At 36.4% G+C, this 16647-nt stretch overlaps 1 protein-coding gene across 5 annotated transcripts; it reads left to right on the top strand.

Moving 5' to 3' along the window:
* Positions 1-1006: 1006 nt before the first annotated feature.
* Positions 1007-16609, top strand: hgap-1 (Rap-GAP domain-containing protein; the record flags this gene model as incomplete). Of its 5 annotated transcripts, none has more annotated exons than NM_001380463.2 (11): positions 1007-1157; positions 1240-1408; positions 3234-3666; positions 4887-5151; positions 6617-6843; positions 8612-8936; positions 10218-10463; positions 12332-12463; positions 12897-14633; positions 15019-15126; positions 16096-16248. In NM_001380463.2, 11 exons carry the CDS (start codon positions 1032-1034, stop codon positions 16246-16248), a joined length of 3921 nt encoding a protein of 1306 aa, NP_001368371.1. The 5 variants fall into 5 exon arrangements, with proteins under 5 accessions (NP_001368371.1, NP_001367998.1, NP_001293171.1 ...); NM_001380470.4 differs by having other exon boundaries at positions 1008-1157; positions 16096-16609; NM_001306242.3 differs by lacking the exons at positions 1007-1157; positions 1240-1408; positions 3234-3666; positions 4887-5151 and having other exon boundaries at positions 6641-6843.
* Positions 16610-16647: the final 38 nt, after the last annotated feature.

Raw genomic sequence — 16647 nt, 5'->3', positions numbered from 1 at the left:
ACCAGTATATATTCCCAAAAGTGCTTTCACTCAATCACAGAGACTCACACACACACACACACACACACAGTGTTGCTGTCAAAAAGTGTCATCTCGATGTCTGCGTCTCTCTCACCGCCCTCTCCGATTCCCATGCTCTCTCTTTTGGACAGAGGGGGCCAATTGTGTGTTTGGAAAGAACCTTTTCCGTTTTGACAGACTTTATATGGATTATGTCCTTTGAATAAAGTTATATGTATATATGTGCTTTTTAATAATTGAACCACTCACTGGTTGGCTGAATTTCGGTCGAAAACTGCAATTAAATTCGGATTTTTTGTGGGATTTTCTTATTTGCTTCGTTTTCTGGGAGTTTTTCCGGTTTCAAGCTGGATTTCTTTGCCACTTTTCAATGTTTCTACTCTTTTTTTTAACCTCCATTCCTCAAAAATTGAATAAAATTTCCTCTCTCTCCACAATAATTCATCGATTTTTCGTTTTTGCTCTACCATTCTGCACCATTTTCGGGATGCTCCCACATTGTTTGCTGACTCAGTATTTTTTGTGTGAATTATAGGCGAAAATTTGGAAAAAAACGTTAATTTTTCGCTTAAAAATGAATTTTTTACTTGACATTTTCTAGTTTCAAGCTCGAAATTTAGTTTTAACTCAAAAAAAAACATTTTTCACTGAAAAAATTGATTTTACACACAAAATTGGCGATTTTCACTAGAAATTGTCATAGTTTTGATAAGATTCGTGTTAAAAGTCAGAGTTTAACCGAAATTTTCAGTGAAAAATTTTAATTTTTAGTAAGAAAAAAAAAGTTTTCATCTAAAAATCGATTCTAAATTGCGGCGGGTCCTGGCACGATTTTAACTTTCGAGGTATGCGCCTTTAAATTACTACTGTAGTTTTTTTCCATTTTTATATTGATTTTTTCGAATTAAATCACTATTTCTCGCATATTTAGTAAAATATACGCATTTTCCGTCGATTTTAAACGTTTGAACAGCGAAAATTTGCAGAAAATCGCCTAAAATCACAGGAAAATGTTTGCCCGAAAGGGCAAATCGTCAGATGTGCAGGCGAGCATTTCAAGATTCACCGACTTGAACAGGGATTGTGTGAGCCGTGTGAAACATTTGAAGATTCTGCTCGACACATTAACCACAAATGTTCGTTTTTCCACGATTTTTCATCGATTTTAACCCGAATTTTCCCATATTTCGCATTAATTCGACCACAACATTTCTTCAGGAAAAGCGTCAACTGCTCGATGAGCACAGTTTCGAGACGTTTCATCTCGTTGACGAGCTTCTGCTCGTCAACGATGTCAGCAGTCAAATCGATAGTGCAATTGAGGCTGAATCCGGGCTTTGGACACTGGAGCAGGTGCTCTGTTTGGCTCCGGAGCTTGTTGGAAGTGGTGCGTTTTTGGAGTTTAGGCTCAGGCTTAGGCTTAGGCTTAGGCATAAGCTTCAGAACAAGAAAAGAAAAAATTTCCAGAAATTTCGGAAAATTCAGAAAAAAAAAACGACAAAAATGAAAATTACGCGCGAAATGCGAAAAAATCTGGATTTTTTATGCAAAACTGCAAAAAATAATTTTAAAAAATCGATTTTTGATTAAAATTTATCCATTCCCTAACGAATTTTCGAAATTTTCTTCTTTTTCACCAACAAAAAATTCAAAAATCGAAAAAAAAAAGTTCTTCCATTTTTTGATGTCGCAAAAAATTTATCAAAATACAAAAAATTAAAAAAAAAACCACAATTTTTGAATTTTTTTGAGGAAGTCTTTTTTAAACTCATTTTTTTGTAGATTTTCCCCGTTTTTCGGAGATTCCCCGTCTTTCCGCACGGGCTTCTGGCCTTCCTCATTGCATTTTTCGCGCTCCATTGACAATCGCCCGTGTACTCCACACGGACAAAGTCCATTTAGTTTTACAACTAAAATCGAGCCGCGACGCGACACGCAACGCGCCGTAAATCTACCCCAGTTATGGCCTGGCCTAGTTCGGCAGAAACTCTTCCATTTCAATATATGAGGGAAGCCAAAAATCCGTGTTAAATCGACAAAAAACCCTCAAATTGCAAAAAAAACCGAAGAAACAACGCAATTTTTACAAACTATCGATTTTTAGAGGATTTTTTTGAGGAAAACACGGATTTCTGGCTTCCCTCATACATTGAAATGGAAGAGTTTTCGCCGAACTAGGCCAGGCCATATCTGGGGTAGATTTACGGCGCGTTGGCTGCCGCGTCTCGGCTCGATTTTAGTTGTAAAACTAAATGTGATTTGTCCGTGTGGAGTACACGGGCGATTGTCAATGGAGCGCGAAAAATTCAGTGAGGAAGGCCAGAACCCCGTGGGAAAACCGAAAAAAATCCCGGAAAAACAACGCAATTTTTACAAATTATCGATTTTTAGAGGATTTTTCAAGGAAAACCGAAAAAAAACCGTCAGAAATTAAAGGTGGAGTAGCGCCAGTGGGGAAATTGCTTTAAAACACGCCTATGGTACCACAATGACCCAATATCATGATAAAAAATCCAAAAAAATTTTCCTGATTTTATATGATTTTTTGAAAATTGAAAAAATCTCAGTTTTCCCCCCTAATTTCTATTGGAATTACCGCCAACTGAATTTGTTCGATGGAGCGCGCTTGCACGTTTTTTAATTTATTTTATTTTATTTTTTGTTGTTTTTTCCACCGAGTTTTAATGTTTTCGGTGTATTTTTGCTCGAATTTTAGAGAAAAAGTCAAGATAAATGCAAATTTTCAATTAAAAAGCACGCTTACAGGCGTAAAAATGACAAAGTAACGATTTTAAACGATTTCAAACCTGAATTAATTAATTTCACTGATTTACGACTGTAAGCGTGCTTTTTAATCGAAAATTTGCATTTATTTTGACTTTTTCTCTAAAATTCGAGCAAAAATACACCGAAAACATTAAAAATTGGTGGAAAAATAACAAAAAATAACAAAAAATAAAATAGATAAATTTAAAAACGTGCAAGCGCGCTCCATAGAACAAATTCAATTGGCGGTAATTCAAATTGGAATTAGACAAAAACTGAGATTTTTTCAATTTTCAAAAAATCATATAAAATTTAGAAAATTTTTTTGAATTGTTATATCATGATATTCGGTCATTGTGGTACCATAGGCATGTTTTAAAGCAATTTCCCCACTAGCGCTACCCCACCTTTAAATAAAAATTAAAAATTTTCCCAATTTCTCTCAGGCTGGCAACGTCATGCAATCGAATCGCTTCTCAAAAAAGCAGTCTACCCGAAAAATTTGATGGCAGTGCGAAAAATTGCGATTCGCTTGTTCCTAGTGTTCTATCAATGTCTCGGAGTGTACGGAAAAGCGACACCAGACCTGGATCGTGTCTTTCAGTGTCTTCTACCATTCTTCCCGCTTACCAGTGGTGAAAATGCGGAAGATGTGCTCAACGAGTACTGTCAATCGTCGGGAGCCGGTGATTGGTGTGAACGACTGAGGAATGGGCCGATTAAGTCGACAGCGTCGGCGTCGCAGACTTCGAAAGAACGGGCTCAAATGCTCCAAGTTTATTTGGACAAGTTTTTGGAGTACTGTACTCGAGAAACTGTGCGGATTGAGTGGAATGATGAGGGGAAGCGACAGGAGTGTGCGAATTTTATTATTGAGAAGTTTGTGGTTTTTAGAGAATTTTGGAAATTTAACTGTTCTCGGAAAAAGGGGTCGACAGGAAAAAAAAATTTCGGTCGAAAAATCGGCAAATTGGCGGTTTGCCGGGTTGCCGGTTTCCAGAATTTTTCAACTCCGGCAAAGTACCGATTTGCAAATTTGCCAGAAATTTTCAACTCCGGCAAATTACAGATTTTTTAGAAATGGAAATTTTAATTCTTCTCGGCAAAAAGGAGTCGGCAGGAATTGCCGGTAGGCAAATTTCGGTCGAAAAATCGGCAAATTTAATTTAATTTAATTTATTACGATTTTTAGTCGTGAAAATAATATGCACAACAGGCAAAAAATTGGCGATTTGCCGGGAATTTTTCAACTTTGGCAAATTGCCGATTTGCAAATTTGCCAGAATTTTTCAACTCCGGCAAATCGGCGATTTATACGAAATTTTCAATTTCGGCAAATTCCCGATTTGGCGGAAATTATCAACTTCGGCAAATTGCCGATTTGCCGGAATTTTTCATTTTCGGCAATTTGCCGATTTACCGGAATGTTTCATTTTCGGCATAATGCCCATTTGCCGGAAATTTTCAACTCCGGCAAATTACAGATTTTTTAGAAATGGAAAGTTAATTCTTCTCGGAAAAAAGGGGTCGGCAGGAATTGCCGGTAGGCAAATTTCGGTCGAAAAATCTGCAAATTGGCGATTTGCCGGGAATTTTTCAACTTTGGCAAATTGCCGATTTTCAAATTTGCCAGAATTTTTCAACTCCGGCAAATCGGCGATTTATACGAAATTTTCAATTTCGGCAAATTCCCGATTTGGCGGAAATTTTCAACTCCGGCAAATTGCCGATTTGCCGGATATTTTCAATTCCGGCAAATTGCCGATTTGTAAGGAATTTTCAATTCCGGCAATATGCCGACTTGCCGGAATTTTTCATTTTCGGCAATTTCCGATTTATGAGAAATTTTCAATTTCGGCGAATTGCCGATTTGCCTGAAATTTTCAACTCTGCTAGAAATGTTTAAAAAATTTGTCTAAAATACAAAAATTCTCCACTTTAAATTTTGTACAAAAGTTTTTTTTTTTTTTTTTGATTTTGAAATTTTGAAATTTTAAAATTTTAAAAGCTCAATTTCGGGAAATTTTTGTTTTAAAGAATTCGAAAAAAAAAATCACCTCCAATTGTCCGAGAGGAGTACAAAACTCTTCAATTTTCAGAGTAATAAAGCTATACATGGGCGAATGCTTCACCGATCTGGAAACGAACGGAGTCGATGTATTCGGTGGCTGGGAAGGAGCCGATGAGAATGGTGAACCATTGGATACAGCTGATCCGGTGGTAATTGCAAGATATTGGCTAATTCGATGGATTAATAATATTGCATCGGCAACAACTCACACAACGGCTGGAGGACAACCAACACTACAAACTACACATGCATCGTTGATTTTGTATCGAAATGCGCTTTTTTCGTCGCATAAAGTTCCGTGGTTTTGGAGGAGAAAATTTGAAAATTTTGGGGAAAAAATAAGAAAAATGCGATTTTTTGTTGAAATTTTTGGAAATTTACACATCAAAAGAACTAAATTTCTATGAAAAATTGCGCCAAAAAATATTTTCTCAGAAAATTTGAATTTCCCGCCGAAATATTTTTTTTTCAGAAAATTTGAATTTCGCGCCAAAATTTTTTTTTTTATTTTTGGCGAAAATTCAAATTTTCTGAGAAATACGATTTTGGCGGGAAATTCAAATTTCTGATTTAAAAAAATTTTTTGGCGGAAATTCAAATTTTTCGGAGAAAATTCGTTTTGGCGGGAAATTCAAATTTTCAGTGAAACTGCAACTTTCCCGAATATTCTAACGAGATAATTATTTTTTTTTTGAGCCCTAAATACGGTCTCAACACGACAATTTATTGTTAAATTCGAAAAAGTGTGTGCGCCTTTAAATAGTAGTACTGTAGTTTCAAACTCTCGATGTTGTGGAATTTTTGAAATTACAGTACTCACTTTAAAGGCGCACACGCGCGTGGTGTCAGGCTCTCCCATTTCGGCTTGATCTACGTAGGTCTACAAAAAATGCGGGAGAAGAGACGCAGAATTTTCGTGCTGACGTCACACTTTTTGGGCTAAAAATTCACGCATTCTTTGTAGATCAAACCGTAATGGACACGCCTTTTCGAATTTAACAAAAATTTGACCGTGTTTTTTTACGCAAAAAATCGTAAAATTGAATAAATTTTTTTTTTAGAAAAGTAAAAGAAAACCGCCTTCAAAATAAAATTGCTTACATTTTTGAAGTTGGTGTAGTCGAATTTTTTTTATTGCTTTATTATACTAAAAATTATCTGAAAACACCCGAATTTCATAATGAAACTTCCTGAAAAACTTCTCAAAAAAAAAAAGTTATGACGGCTTAAAAAATGGCCTAAAATTAGTTAAAATTTGAAATTTGACCGACTTGTCAAGCGGCTGGAAACTAACTTTTTTTTGAAATCACAGTCAAGTTTTGGGTATTCAATTTAATTATTTTGCGTTTTCAACTAAATTTATGTATTTTTAAATCGATGGAAGAAGAGATTTGGTAAATAATTTTTAAAAATCTCTTCGTTTATCGATTTTAAAATACCTGAATCGAGTTGAAAACGCAAGATAATTAAATTGAATACTCAAAATTTGACAGTGATTTCAAAAAAAAGCTAGTTTCCAGCCGCTTGGCAAGTAGGTCAAATTTCAAATTTTAACCAATTTTAGGCCATTTTTTGAGGCGTCATAACTTTTTTCTGAGAAGTTTTCAAGAAGTTCATTATGAAATTCGGTGTTTTCAGACAATTTTGAGGGTAATTAAGCAATTGAAAAAATATTCGACTACACCACATTTAAAGAGATTTCAAAAAATAAATTAATTACTTACATTTAAAAAAATAGTTTTTTTTGTCCTTTTCCAGGCAACAAACGTAGCATTAACACTAATGCGTGAAGCAATGAAACTCCCATTGGCATGCTCAAATGTCACTCATAAAGTGGTAAATGTGCTCTCCGCATGGCTTTTGCAGTACGAAATTCCACCATTCGTAGCGTCTGGAGAAGTATCGATTGAACGATGCTCGCTGTTGCTCTCGAATATCTTGTTGGGCTTCTTTCACAGTCCGTATTTGGCTCAATGTGGAGAACGGTAGGGAATTGGCAATTTTCCATTAAAAAATTGGATTTTATCGAAAAAAAATACAATCGCACAAATTTCTCATAATTTATTTTTGATCTACCTCGTTGAATAGGCTCCGCCCCTTCCTTCAACTAGACAGCCACAACAACAATAACAACAGCAACAAGATTAGGGGCGGAGCCTAGTCAACAAGGTAGATCAAAAATAAATTACGAGAAATTTGTGCGATTGTATTTTTTCGATAATACGCTTGTTGAAAATGTTGGAAAATTGAACAATTTTTAATTTTTCCGAAGAAAAAATTCTGGAATAATTCGGATTTTTGATTTTTGGAATTTTTTCTGTAAATTTGGGAGTTTTGCAAAAATTTTCAAAAACCGGCAATTTGCCGATTTGCACATTTTCGGCAAACCGGCAATTTGATTTGTGGTATTTTCAAATGTTCGCAAATTTGGCACACCGGCAATTTCTGGCTTTTGCAACTTTGCCACTTTTTGTAAGTCTGTAATTTGCCGATTTCCCTTCTTTTTTTTTTTTTGAAAACCGTCAATTTCCAGTTTTAGGAATTTCGCAAATTTGGCAAACCGCCAATTTGTGGTTTTTTGGAATTTTGCAAAAATTTTTAAAAACCGGCAATTTGCCGATTTGCAAATTTTTGGCGAACCGGCAATTTGTGGTTTTTGGAATTTTGAAAAATGTCAAAATTCCGGTGTTCTGAGAATTTACCTAAACTTCCAAAATAAGGCATTTTGCCAGTTTGCCAATTAGCAGAAAACTTGAAAACCACAAATTGCCGGTTTTCCAAAAATTTGAAATCGGCAAGTTGTAAGTTTATAAAAAGTGACAGAAATCCAAAAACCACTAATTGCCGCTTTAAAAAATTTTTACAAACTTCCAAAAATCAAAAATTGCCGGTTTTCCAAAAATTTGAAAATCGGCAAATGTGTGGAGAACGGTAGGGAATACGGCAATTTTTCTATTTAAAAAATTGGATACTCTCGTTGAAAGAGTTGGAAAACCGGCATTTTGTGGTTTTTTGGAATTTTGCCACTTTTTATAAACCTACAATTTGCCGATATTCAAATTTTTGGAAAACCGGCAATTTCTGGTTTTTTTTTGGAATTTTGCCACTTTTTATTAACCTGCAATTTGCCGAAAAATTTGAAAATCGGCAAATTGTCGGTTTATAAAAAGTGGCAAAATTCCAAAAACCACAAATTGCCGGTTTTCCAAAAATTTGCAAATTGCCGGTTTTTAAAAATTTTAGCAAAATTCCAAAAATCAAAAATTGCCGGTTTTCCAAAAATTTGCAAATCGCCAAATTGCCGGTTTATTAAAATTTTAGAAAAATTCCAAAAAAACCACAAATTGCCGGTTTGCCAAAAATTTGCAAATCGGCAAATTGCCGGTTTATTAAAATTTTAGAAAAATTCCAAAAAAAAACCAGAAATTGCCGGTTTTCCAAAAATTTGCAAATCGGCAAATTGTAGGTTTATAAAAAGTGGCCAAGTTCCAAAAACCACAAATTGCCGGTTTTCCAAAAATTTGCAAATCGGCAAATTGCCGGTTTTAAAAATATTAGCAAAATTCCGAAAAAAAAACCATAAATTGCCGGTTTTCCAAAAATTTGCAAATCGCCAAATTGCCGGTTGTTAAAAAGTGGCGAAATTCCAAAAACCAGAAGTTGCCGGTTTGCCAAAAACTTCATAAATCCGAGTTTTTAAATTTTTCGATTTCCCAAAATCCCTTTAAAAATTAAAAAAAAATATTTTTCCAGTCACTCCTCGGCAATCTCCATAGCATTTGCGATTCTAACATCGTGCAAGCAGCTGGTTTCCCATCGAATTCAACTCCCAAAACCGCTTCCCCAAAAATTCTGGTCAGAATTAATGGCGGGACTCTGCACATGCGCCTCGAAAATCTGTCGCCAATCGGACGCGTTTTCCCAGAATGTGTCGGCTGCTTTTACGTCGACACTCATCTCGAATGTCGTCGTGATTAAGGCTGTCAGACGCATCGAAATTGACGATGAGGTGTGGGATGAGGTGCATGACGTCATGAAGAAGGGTGTTTGGATACCGATGGCTGAGCAATGGGCTTCGGTAAGAGAGTATGAAAATCGAAATTTTGATGAAAAAAAATTAATCTTAGCCGAAAATTGACAGAAACTATGGAAAAAAGCTTTTTTTTCAAAAATTGCCGCATTTTATTCAATTTTTGAGTTTTTTTTTCATTTTTTTTAACTTTTCAAAGTAAACATTTTTTTCCAGTTTCATTGAATTTTTCTATTTTTAACTATATTTTTTAAAATTAAATTGTATAAAATTGCCGATTTTTTTCTCAATTTCCTGTACAAAACACATCAATCTAATAAGAAATTGGCAAACTTTTAAGATTTTTCGAAATCTAATTTCTAATTTTCCACGAGGCTCTGGCCTTCCTCATAAATTGAAATGGAAGAGTTTCAAAATGGCCTAGTTCGGCAAAAACTCTTCCATTTCTGTTTATGAGGATGATGGCCAGAACCCCGAGGAAAATTAGAAATCTAGATTTAGAAAAATCTTAAAATTTTGCCTTTTTTTTAAATTGCTGTGTTTTGTACAGAAGATAGAAAAAAAAACTCGAAAAAAAAAATATAGAAAGAATTTTTTTTTTTTTTGAAATAAATTTGATCAAAATTTATAGAGAACGAAAAAAATCGTAATTTCATCTTAAAAAACAATTAAAAATTTTTTTTGATCACGATTTTTTTTTTTGAAAAGTCACAAAATTCTGAGAATGCGTATTACACAACATATTTGACGCGCAAAATATCTCGTAGCGAAAACTACAGTAATTCTTTAAATTACTACTGTAGCGATTGTGTCGATTTACGGGCTTGATTTTTGACCCATTTTTTGCTCAAAATATGATTAAAATTCATTTCAAAAAATCGTGCCCGCAAATCGACACAATCGCTACAGTAGTCATTTTTAAAGAATTACTGTAATTTTCGCTACGAGATATTTTGCGCGTCAAATATGTTGTGTAATACGCATTCTCAGAATAGTGTGTTCCTGTAATATGACAATAATAATGAAAATTAATTGTTTTTTTCAGAAATTCCTAAATGCTGCCAATTTTAGTAAAAGTAGTGCTTTTTGTCCAGTTCTTGCTGAAATTTCAAAAAATTTGGAAAAAAAATTCAAAAATTATTATGTTTTGTACAGAAAATCTTACAAAATTGAATAAAATGCAGCAGTTTTAGAGAAAAAACAAATTTTTTTCTAATTCTTATCCCAATTTTCAGTTCAAAAACCTTATTTTTTTAAACTAAAATTTCAACAAAAGCATAGCTTTATGAAATTCCAGCCAAAATCAAAAAAATAAAACGAAATCTTCAGATTGTGAACAGTGTAACGCGAGCATTAATCCTCCATCTCGCCCATATCGACATATTCTCCCGTGAAGAAGCTCTCCGAAAAGCGACAGAAGTCTCACAGAACAGTCGACGACAGGCAATCGAATCGGCAATGATGGAAGACCCGAGAAATGATTCGTCAGAGACTGGAGATAGTATGTCATCGTCGAACACAATTGCAGAGGATAACGTTTTTCATGACACTGATGATATTACAAATGCGGTTACGGTAGGTATCTTTATATATATATATATATTAGGTCTCCAAATAGGATCCGGGTCAAAAATCATAACTTTGTTCGCTGTGTATCGATTTTTATGAAACTTTGGGAATTTATGTTATCAACCATGATCTTTCATTTGACAATAGTCACAAAATTTTTTGGCCGTCCGAAGTGCCCTAACTCGGAGCCAGTTTTTTCAGTCATTTTTCAGATCTCGCTTCTTTTCAGTTTTCAATTGAGCTTTGTGTGCGGATTGTGCTTAGTTTAGTACACAATGTAAGAAAACAAAAAAGTTTGGAAAAAAATCCGTCCAAACAAAATTTTTTTTGTCGGTTGTCAAAAAATCTTCAAAAAAATTTTTTTTCGAAAATTCTCGATTTTTTATACAAAAATGATGTAACCATGTGCAAACTATTTTTACACATACAAAAAATTTCAATTTGGTGCGTCACACTAAAAAAAATAACAAAAAACACAGCTTTTTCGAACTATTTTCGAGTTTTTGGAGTATTTCTCGAGATCCAAATTTCATACTCAAATGTTTTGTATGTTTAAAATTAGTTTGCACACGGTTACATCATTTTTGTATAAAAATTCAAGAATTTTCGACAAAATTTTTTTTGTAGATTTTTTGACGAGCGACAAAAAAATTTTTTTTGGACGGATTTTTTTCCAAACTTTTTTGTTTTCTTACATTGTGTACTAAACTAAGCAATATCCGCACACAAACCTCAGTTGAAACCTGAAAAGAAGCGAGATCTGAAAAATGTCTGAAAAAATTGGCTCCGAGTACGGGCACTTCGGACGGCCAAAAAATTTTGTGACTATTGTCAAATGAAAGATCATGGTTGATAACACAAATTCCCACAATTTCATAAAAATCGATACACAGCGAACAAAGTTATGATTTTTGACCCGGATCTTATTTGGAGACCTAATATTATATATGTAGTGTCAAAAAACATTCTCGCTTTAAATGGCAGAAAATAGAGCGTAATGACCTGTATAAAATGTGTTTTAAAAACTTTCTAACTTTTTTACATTCATTTTTTTTCTTATTTTGCAAAAATTGAAATAGAAAAATTACGTCACAACTGTATTAAAATACATTTTTAAAAACCTATATTTTAATACATTTTGCAACATTACTTGAATGACAATTTATTTTTGCGCGGTAATTTCAAAAAAAAAAGTTTCGCAGCAAGCCGAAACCCCGTTTTTCTAGCCCGTTTCTAAGTGCTTTTTCTGACGATTTCTGGAAAATAGTGTAAAAAACTACAAAATATGACCAAAAAAAAAACGAAAAACTTACGAAAATTGTACTAAAAACGCTTAAAATTTATTTTATAAAAAAAAACGATTTTAAAAGTAAAAAATTACTTTAACCCTTTGAAAATGCCTCAAAATATATATTTTTTTTAATAGTGGCGAGTTATTTTTCAAAAAACCTTCTAAAAATTCACAAGGCTCCCACAACTACATATTTTTTAGCATACTTGACGCGCAAAATATCTCGTAGCGAAAACTACAGTAATTTTTAAATTACTACTGTAGCGATTGTGTCGATTTACGGGATCTCGATTTTTGAACATAGTTTCTGTTTTGTTTATCAATTATTTTAATTAATTTCCGTAAATCGACACCAGCGCGCTACAGTAGTAATTTAAAAAATTACTGTAGTTTTCGCTACGAGATATTTTGCGCGTCAAATTAGTTGCGCAGTACGCATTATCTATGGAAAACTCTCCAATTTATACCCAAACTCATTGTGAAAATAGACCCTGAAAAATGCCTTTTCAGCATTTTTTTCTGTTGTTGACAACTATAGTAACCCTTTCTTAAAGGCGCATATCACACTTTTTCCCTTTTTCAGTCTTGGTCTGGCGACAAATTGGCGTGGCTTCAAACGTGGCGTCGTGTCATCTCACTCGTGGATCCGTATACCAACTCGAGTGCCCACGTGGCAATCGATTGCATGTCATTGACGATTGAGAACTTGCTTTTGGTGGGTTTCAGGCTGGCGGGAATTTGAAGATCACGTGGTGTCAGGCTGTCCCATTACGGTTTGATCTACAAAAAATGGGGGAATTTTTGCCAAACGAAATGTGACGTCAGCACGTTCTTAATCATGCACAATCAGCCCCTCATTTTTTGTAGATCAGCGTAGATCAAGCACGAAATGGGACTTTCTGGCACGACGTGAGGCTGTCTCATTACGGTTTGATCTACAAAAAATGCGGGAATTTTTTGCCCAAAAAATAGGACGTCGGCACGTTCTTAACCATGCAGAATCAGTCCCGCATTTTTTGTTGATCAACGTAGATCACGCACGAAATGAGGCACTCTGAAATCGAACAATTATTTTTTAGAAAATTTACAAAAAAATTTAGAAAAAAAATTCGAGTTGAAAAAAAGCCAAAAAAAATTTTGCTTTCCAGGTAAACCTGCACCCACTGGCCCACTGGCTCGCGTGCCGCCTCGTTACCGTACCCCCAATCCTGCTGCCCCGCTGTGTTCCGGCTCTAAGTGCAATTCTCAACGAATCAACGATCCGTCGGCCACCGCCACTGCTCTCGGCCAACATTCTTCTCTGCTTCATCCGTCTTATGCAATCCAAGGAGCAACTAGTGGTTCCGGCGATTTGTGGGCTCTCTGCACACGAACTATCAATTGTTGCTCCGCGAGCTCTGGAGCATTTGCCGAAAATGTTGCAGGCGGCGAAGAGCTCGAAGGACACGAAGGTGTCCTCGAACTCGTTGAAGTTGTTCTCAATGCTAGCTTCATCGTATCCTGGAGCCGAGCAAATCCTTCTCGATCAGCTTGTCAATACAGACGTATCGGAGAACGCCGTAGTAATCGTGAACTCGCTAGCCATCCTCATCGTGCAAAAAGCCCAAATCGACTTGGTGCTCACCGCGTTGAAAACCATCGAAACCCATCAGTTCGCGATGCGGCTCATTCCGCTCTTCTGCTCGTCGATCGCCTCGCTCGCCCAGTTCTCGAGCACCACACTGCTCCAGGCGCTGCTCCGTGCCGCCTCGCTCCTACGCGATGAGCGTACGAGAACCGAGATCGAGTGGCAGATGGTGAAGCTTTGTATGCAATGGCCACAACCTCAAATGCCACTCGTCATTCGCGGTATCTTGGCCGATAGGCATATGGTGCTCCATGGAGAGCTTGTCACGCTCGGTGGTCAGTATCCGGTGCGAGGTTTTGAGGTTCAGAGATGGAGCTCTGCAGGAGCACCGCCACTACAAGGAGAGGATAAAACCGTGTATATTAATCGGCAATCGGCGATTATCTCGGTGTCCCGAAAGGATTTCCACGCCAAATCCCCCTGCGAAATCACTTCCCGAACGGTAGTTGGCCGGCATATCTGGGATCTAGATACCCATGAGGATGTCCGCAAGCCTGCCACCAACGTGACCAATTGGCTACGCAAAGAGGCTCTCAAGGGAAAACGTCCCGGTCGGGAAAGCCAGGGGATCCTCGGAGCGATGGATGATCCGTTCGATGATCTACCGGACTACCCCCCGTCACGTGGGAGCCCGTCGCCTGTCGATGGTGCCGCACAGTTTACATCGATGATTGAGACGTCTAGACGGCAGCCACAGCCACTTGGCACATCGTCGGCGGCTCACGATCATTTGCCAGCGTTCACTCCGAACGCGAAGCTTCTCGAATGGAGATCGCTGTCGGCTTCCCTGGGATTCGTCCCACTTGTGTCTCAGGTTCACGCGAATTTCCCGCGTGACTTGAAGCATTTAGATCAGACTTCTTCTCGTGAAGTCCACAAAGTCGCTGTGATCTATGTAGGAGAATCGCAGGAAGATCGAGCATCGATCCTGTCCAACACCACCGCCTCCGCCTCCGCGCAATTTGACAGCTTCACGTCGGAGCTCGGATGGGAGGTCAAAGTGGGTCGAGGACACGATGGTTACACCGGTGGCCTGCCCGTAGAGACACGGGCTCCGTACTTTGCAGACGCCGAGGCTGAGGTGATATTCCATGTGAGCACGATGCTCAACGGCGATGTGCAGCAGAAGTGGAAGCATATCGGAAACGATGAGGTGCATGTGGTGTGGACTGAGAACACACGGAAAGTGTACACCCGCGAAACGATTGCCACCAAGTTTTGTGATGTTCTGATTGTGTTGGAGCAAGTCGGTGATAAGGTGAGAGAGAGAGAGAGGCTTGATCTACGTTGATCTACAAAAATGCAGGAGAAGAAAAAGAGACGCAGAGTTCTCAACTGATTTCGCATGATTAGGAGTGTGTTGACGTCACATTTGCAAAAAATTCCCGCATTTTTTGTAGATCAAACCGTAATGGTACAGCCTAACACTGCACGTGGTCCCAGGCTGTCCCATTACAGTTTGATCTACAAAAAATGCGGGAATTTTTTGCGAATGTGACGTCAACACACTCCTAATCATGCGAAATCAGTTGAGAACTCTGCGTCTCTTTTTTCTTCTCCCGCAATTTTTGTAGATCTACGTAGATCAAATGGGGCAGCCTGGCTTGGCCGAAAAAAAACTCTTCCATTATTTGGTTTTTCAGATGGTTCGAGTGCGCGTCGATACGGCGTCGGCTCTGGAGTTTGGGCCGCTTTTCGACGGAGCCCTAGTCACGATGAGCGAGCTCTCACAGTTGGTTAGGCTTACTGTGGTAAGGGGTTTTTTGTAGGAAATTTGAAATTTCCGAAAATTTATTTTTGCGGAAAAAATTGAAAAAAGTTGTCACAATTTTTTAAGTCTGAAAAAATTAAAAACATTTTTTTTTCACAAAAATTAAAAATTATTGGAAAAAAAAACCTGAAAATTTAGAATTTTTGAAGAAAAGCGAATCAAAAAAATTGAAAATTCCTGTGAAAACCCTGTAAATTTTACATTTGTAGTACTAAATTTCAGAAAAAAATTTTTGAAAAAAATGGAAAAAAAACGTTTTTTTATTATTTTAAAACTGCCAGAATTTGAAAAAAATATTTTTAAAAAGTAAAATTCCAGAATTTTACTTTTTTTTAAATTTTATTTTAAATTCCGAAAAAATGGAAAAAATTGGTTTGTCGATGCACCATGATTTCTTATTTTATTGAAAATTTTGCTAAATTTCAAAAAAAAAATCGATAATTTTGAAATTTCGATGCACCATGATTTCGAAAATTCTGCTCAGGAGCCCACAGAGCGGTTTTTATTACGTGGCCGTAAAATAAGAAAACTCGGCCACCTTCATAACATGGATACGGAACATTTTCTCAAAAATCGCCACGGTGGAACTATAGAACCCCCATTCGAGAACATTCTCGTCAAGTTTCAGAAACATCCCACGTCAAAAATCCCAGATAAATCATTGGCCGAGTTTTTGATTTTTCTAGGCCACGTAGTAAAAGCCGCTCTGTGAGCCGGTTCTCAGAATTTGGATAAAATATTCAAATTCTGGTGGAAAAATAATTATTAATACTCTGAAAAATGTTTGATTAATTGAAAAATCGATTTTTGAAGGAAAAAAAAACTACTGAACATCTGGAAATTTATTTCAAGGCAAATTTAAAAAAAATTAGCAAAAAAAAAACCGAAAATCTTGGAATTTTCAGCGAAAAAAGCTTTTTTTCTTCATTTTTTCACTAAAAATTTCCAGATAAACGCCTCTAGAGCCTACCGTCTTGCTCGTGTCGAGCATTCTCGTCCGCTACGTCATCGGGAGGAAGTGTTCTGTAATGAAGCGTTGGCTCACATGAAACCAATGCCATTGGCTCAATCAATTAATCATTTATATGTTCCGACAATTTAATTATTTCCCATTTTTTGCCCCGAATATATTATATTTTATTAATTTGTTCATTTTCCCCCTCCAAAAATTGCTTTATCCCAAGTCTGCTCCGGATCAATTTTGCTATAAAAATTATCGATTTTTGGAAATTATCACCCAAAAATCGATAATTTTGTGAAGAAATTTCCCCCCGCGCCTTTTTTTGTAAATTTTCCTTATATTTATTGTGATTTTCCTCTGAAAAATGTGATATTTTCCCCCTTCTCCACGGCAACCGAAACAAAAAAAAATTATGTGATATAACCCCCAATGCGACATAATAATATTAGATGGAACCTCTTTTTTTGTGGAATTTTTCTAATAAATTCATCTGTAAATATATTTTTTTTTCCAAAATTTCAATTTTTTGACAACCACTTT

Source organism: Caenorhabditis elegans, chromosome I (assembly GCF_000002985.6).
Source record: "Caenorhabditis elegans chromosome I".
Taxonomy (NCBI): Eukaryota; Metazoa; Nematoda; class Chromadorea; order Rhabditida; family Rhabditidae; genus Caenorhabditis; species Caenorhabditis elegans.
This window is presented reverse-complemented; position numbering and strand designations above follow the sequence as displayed.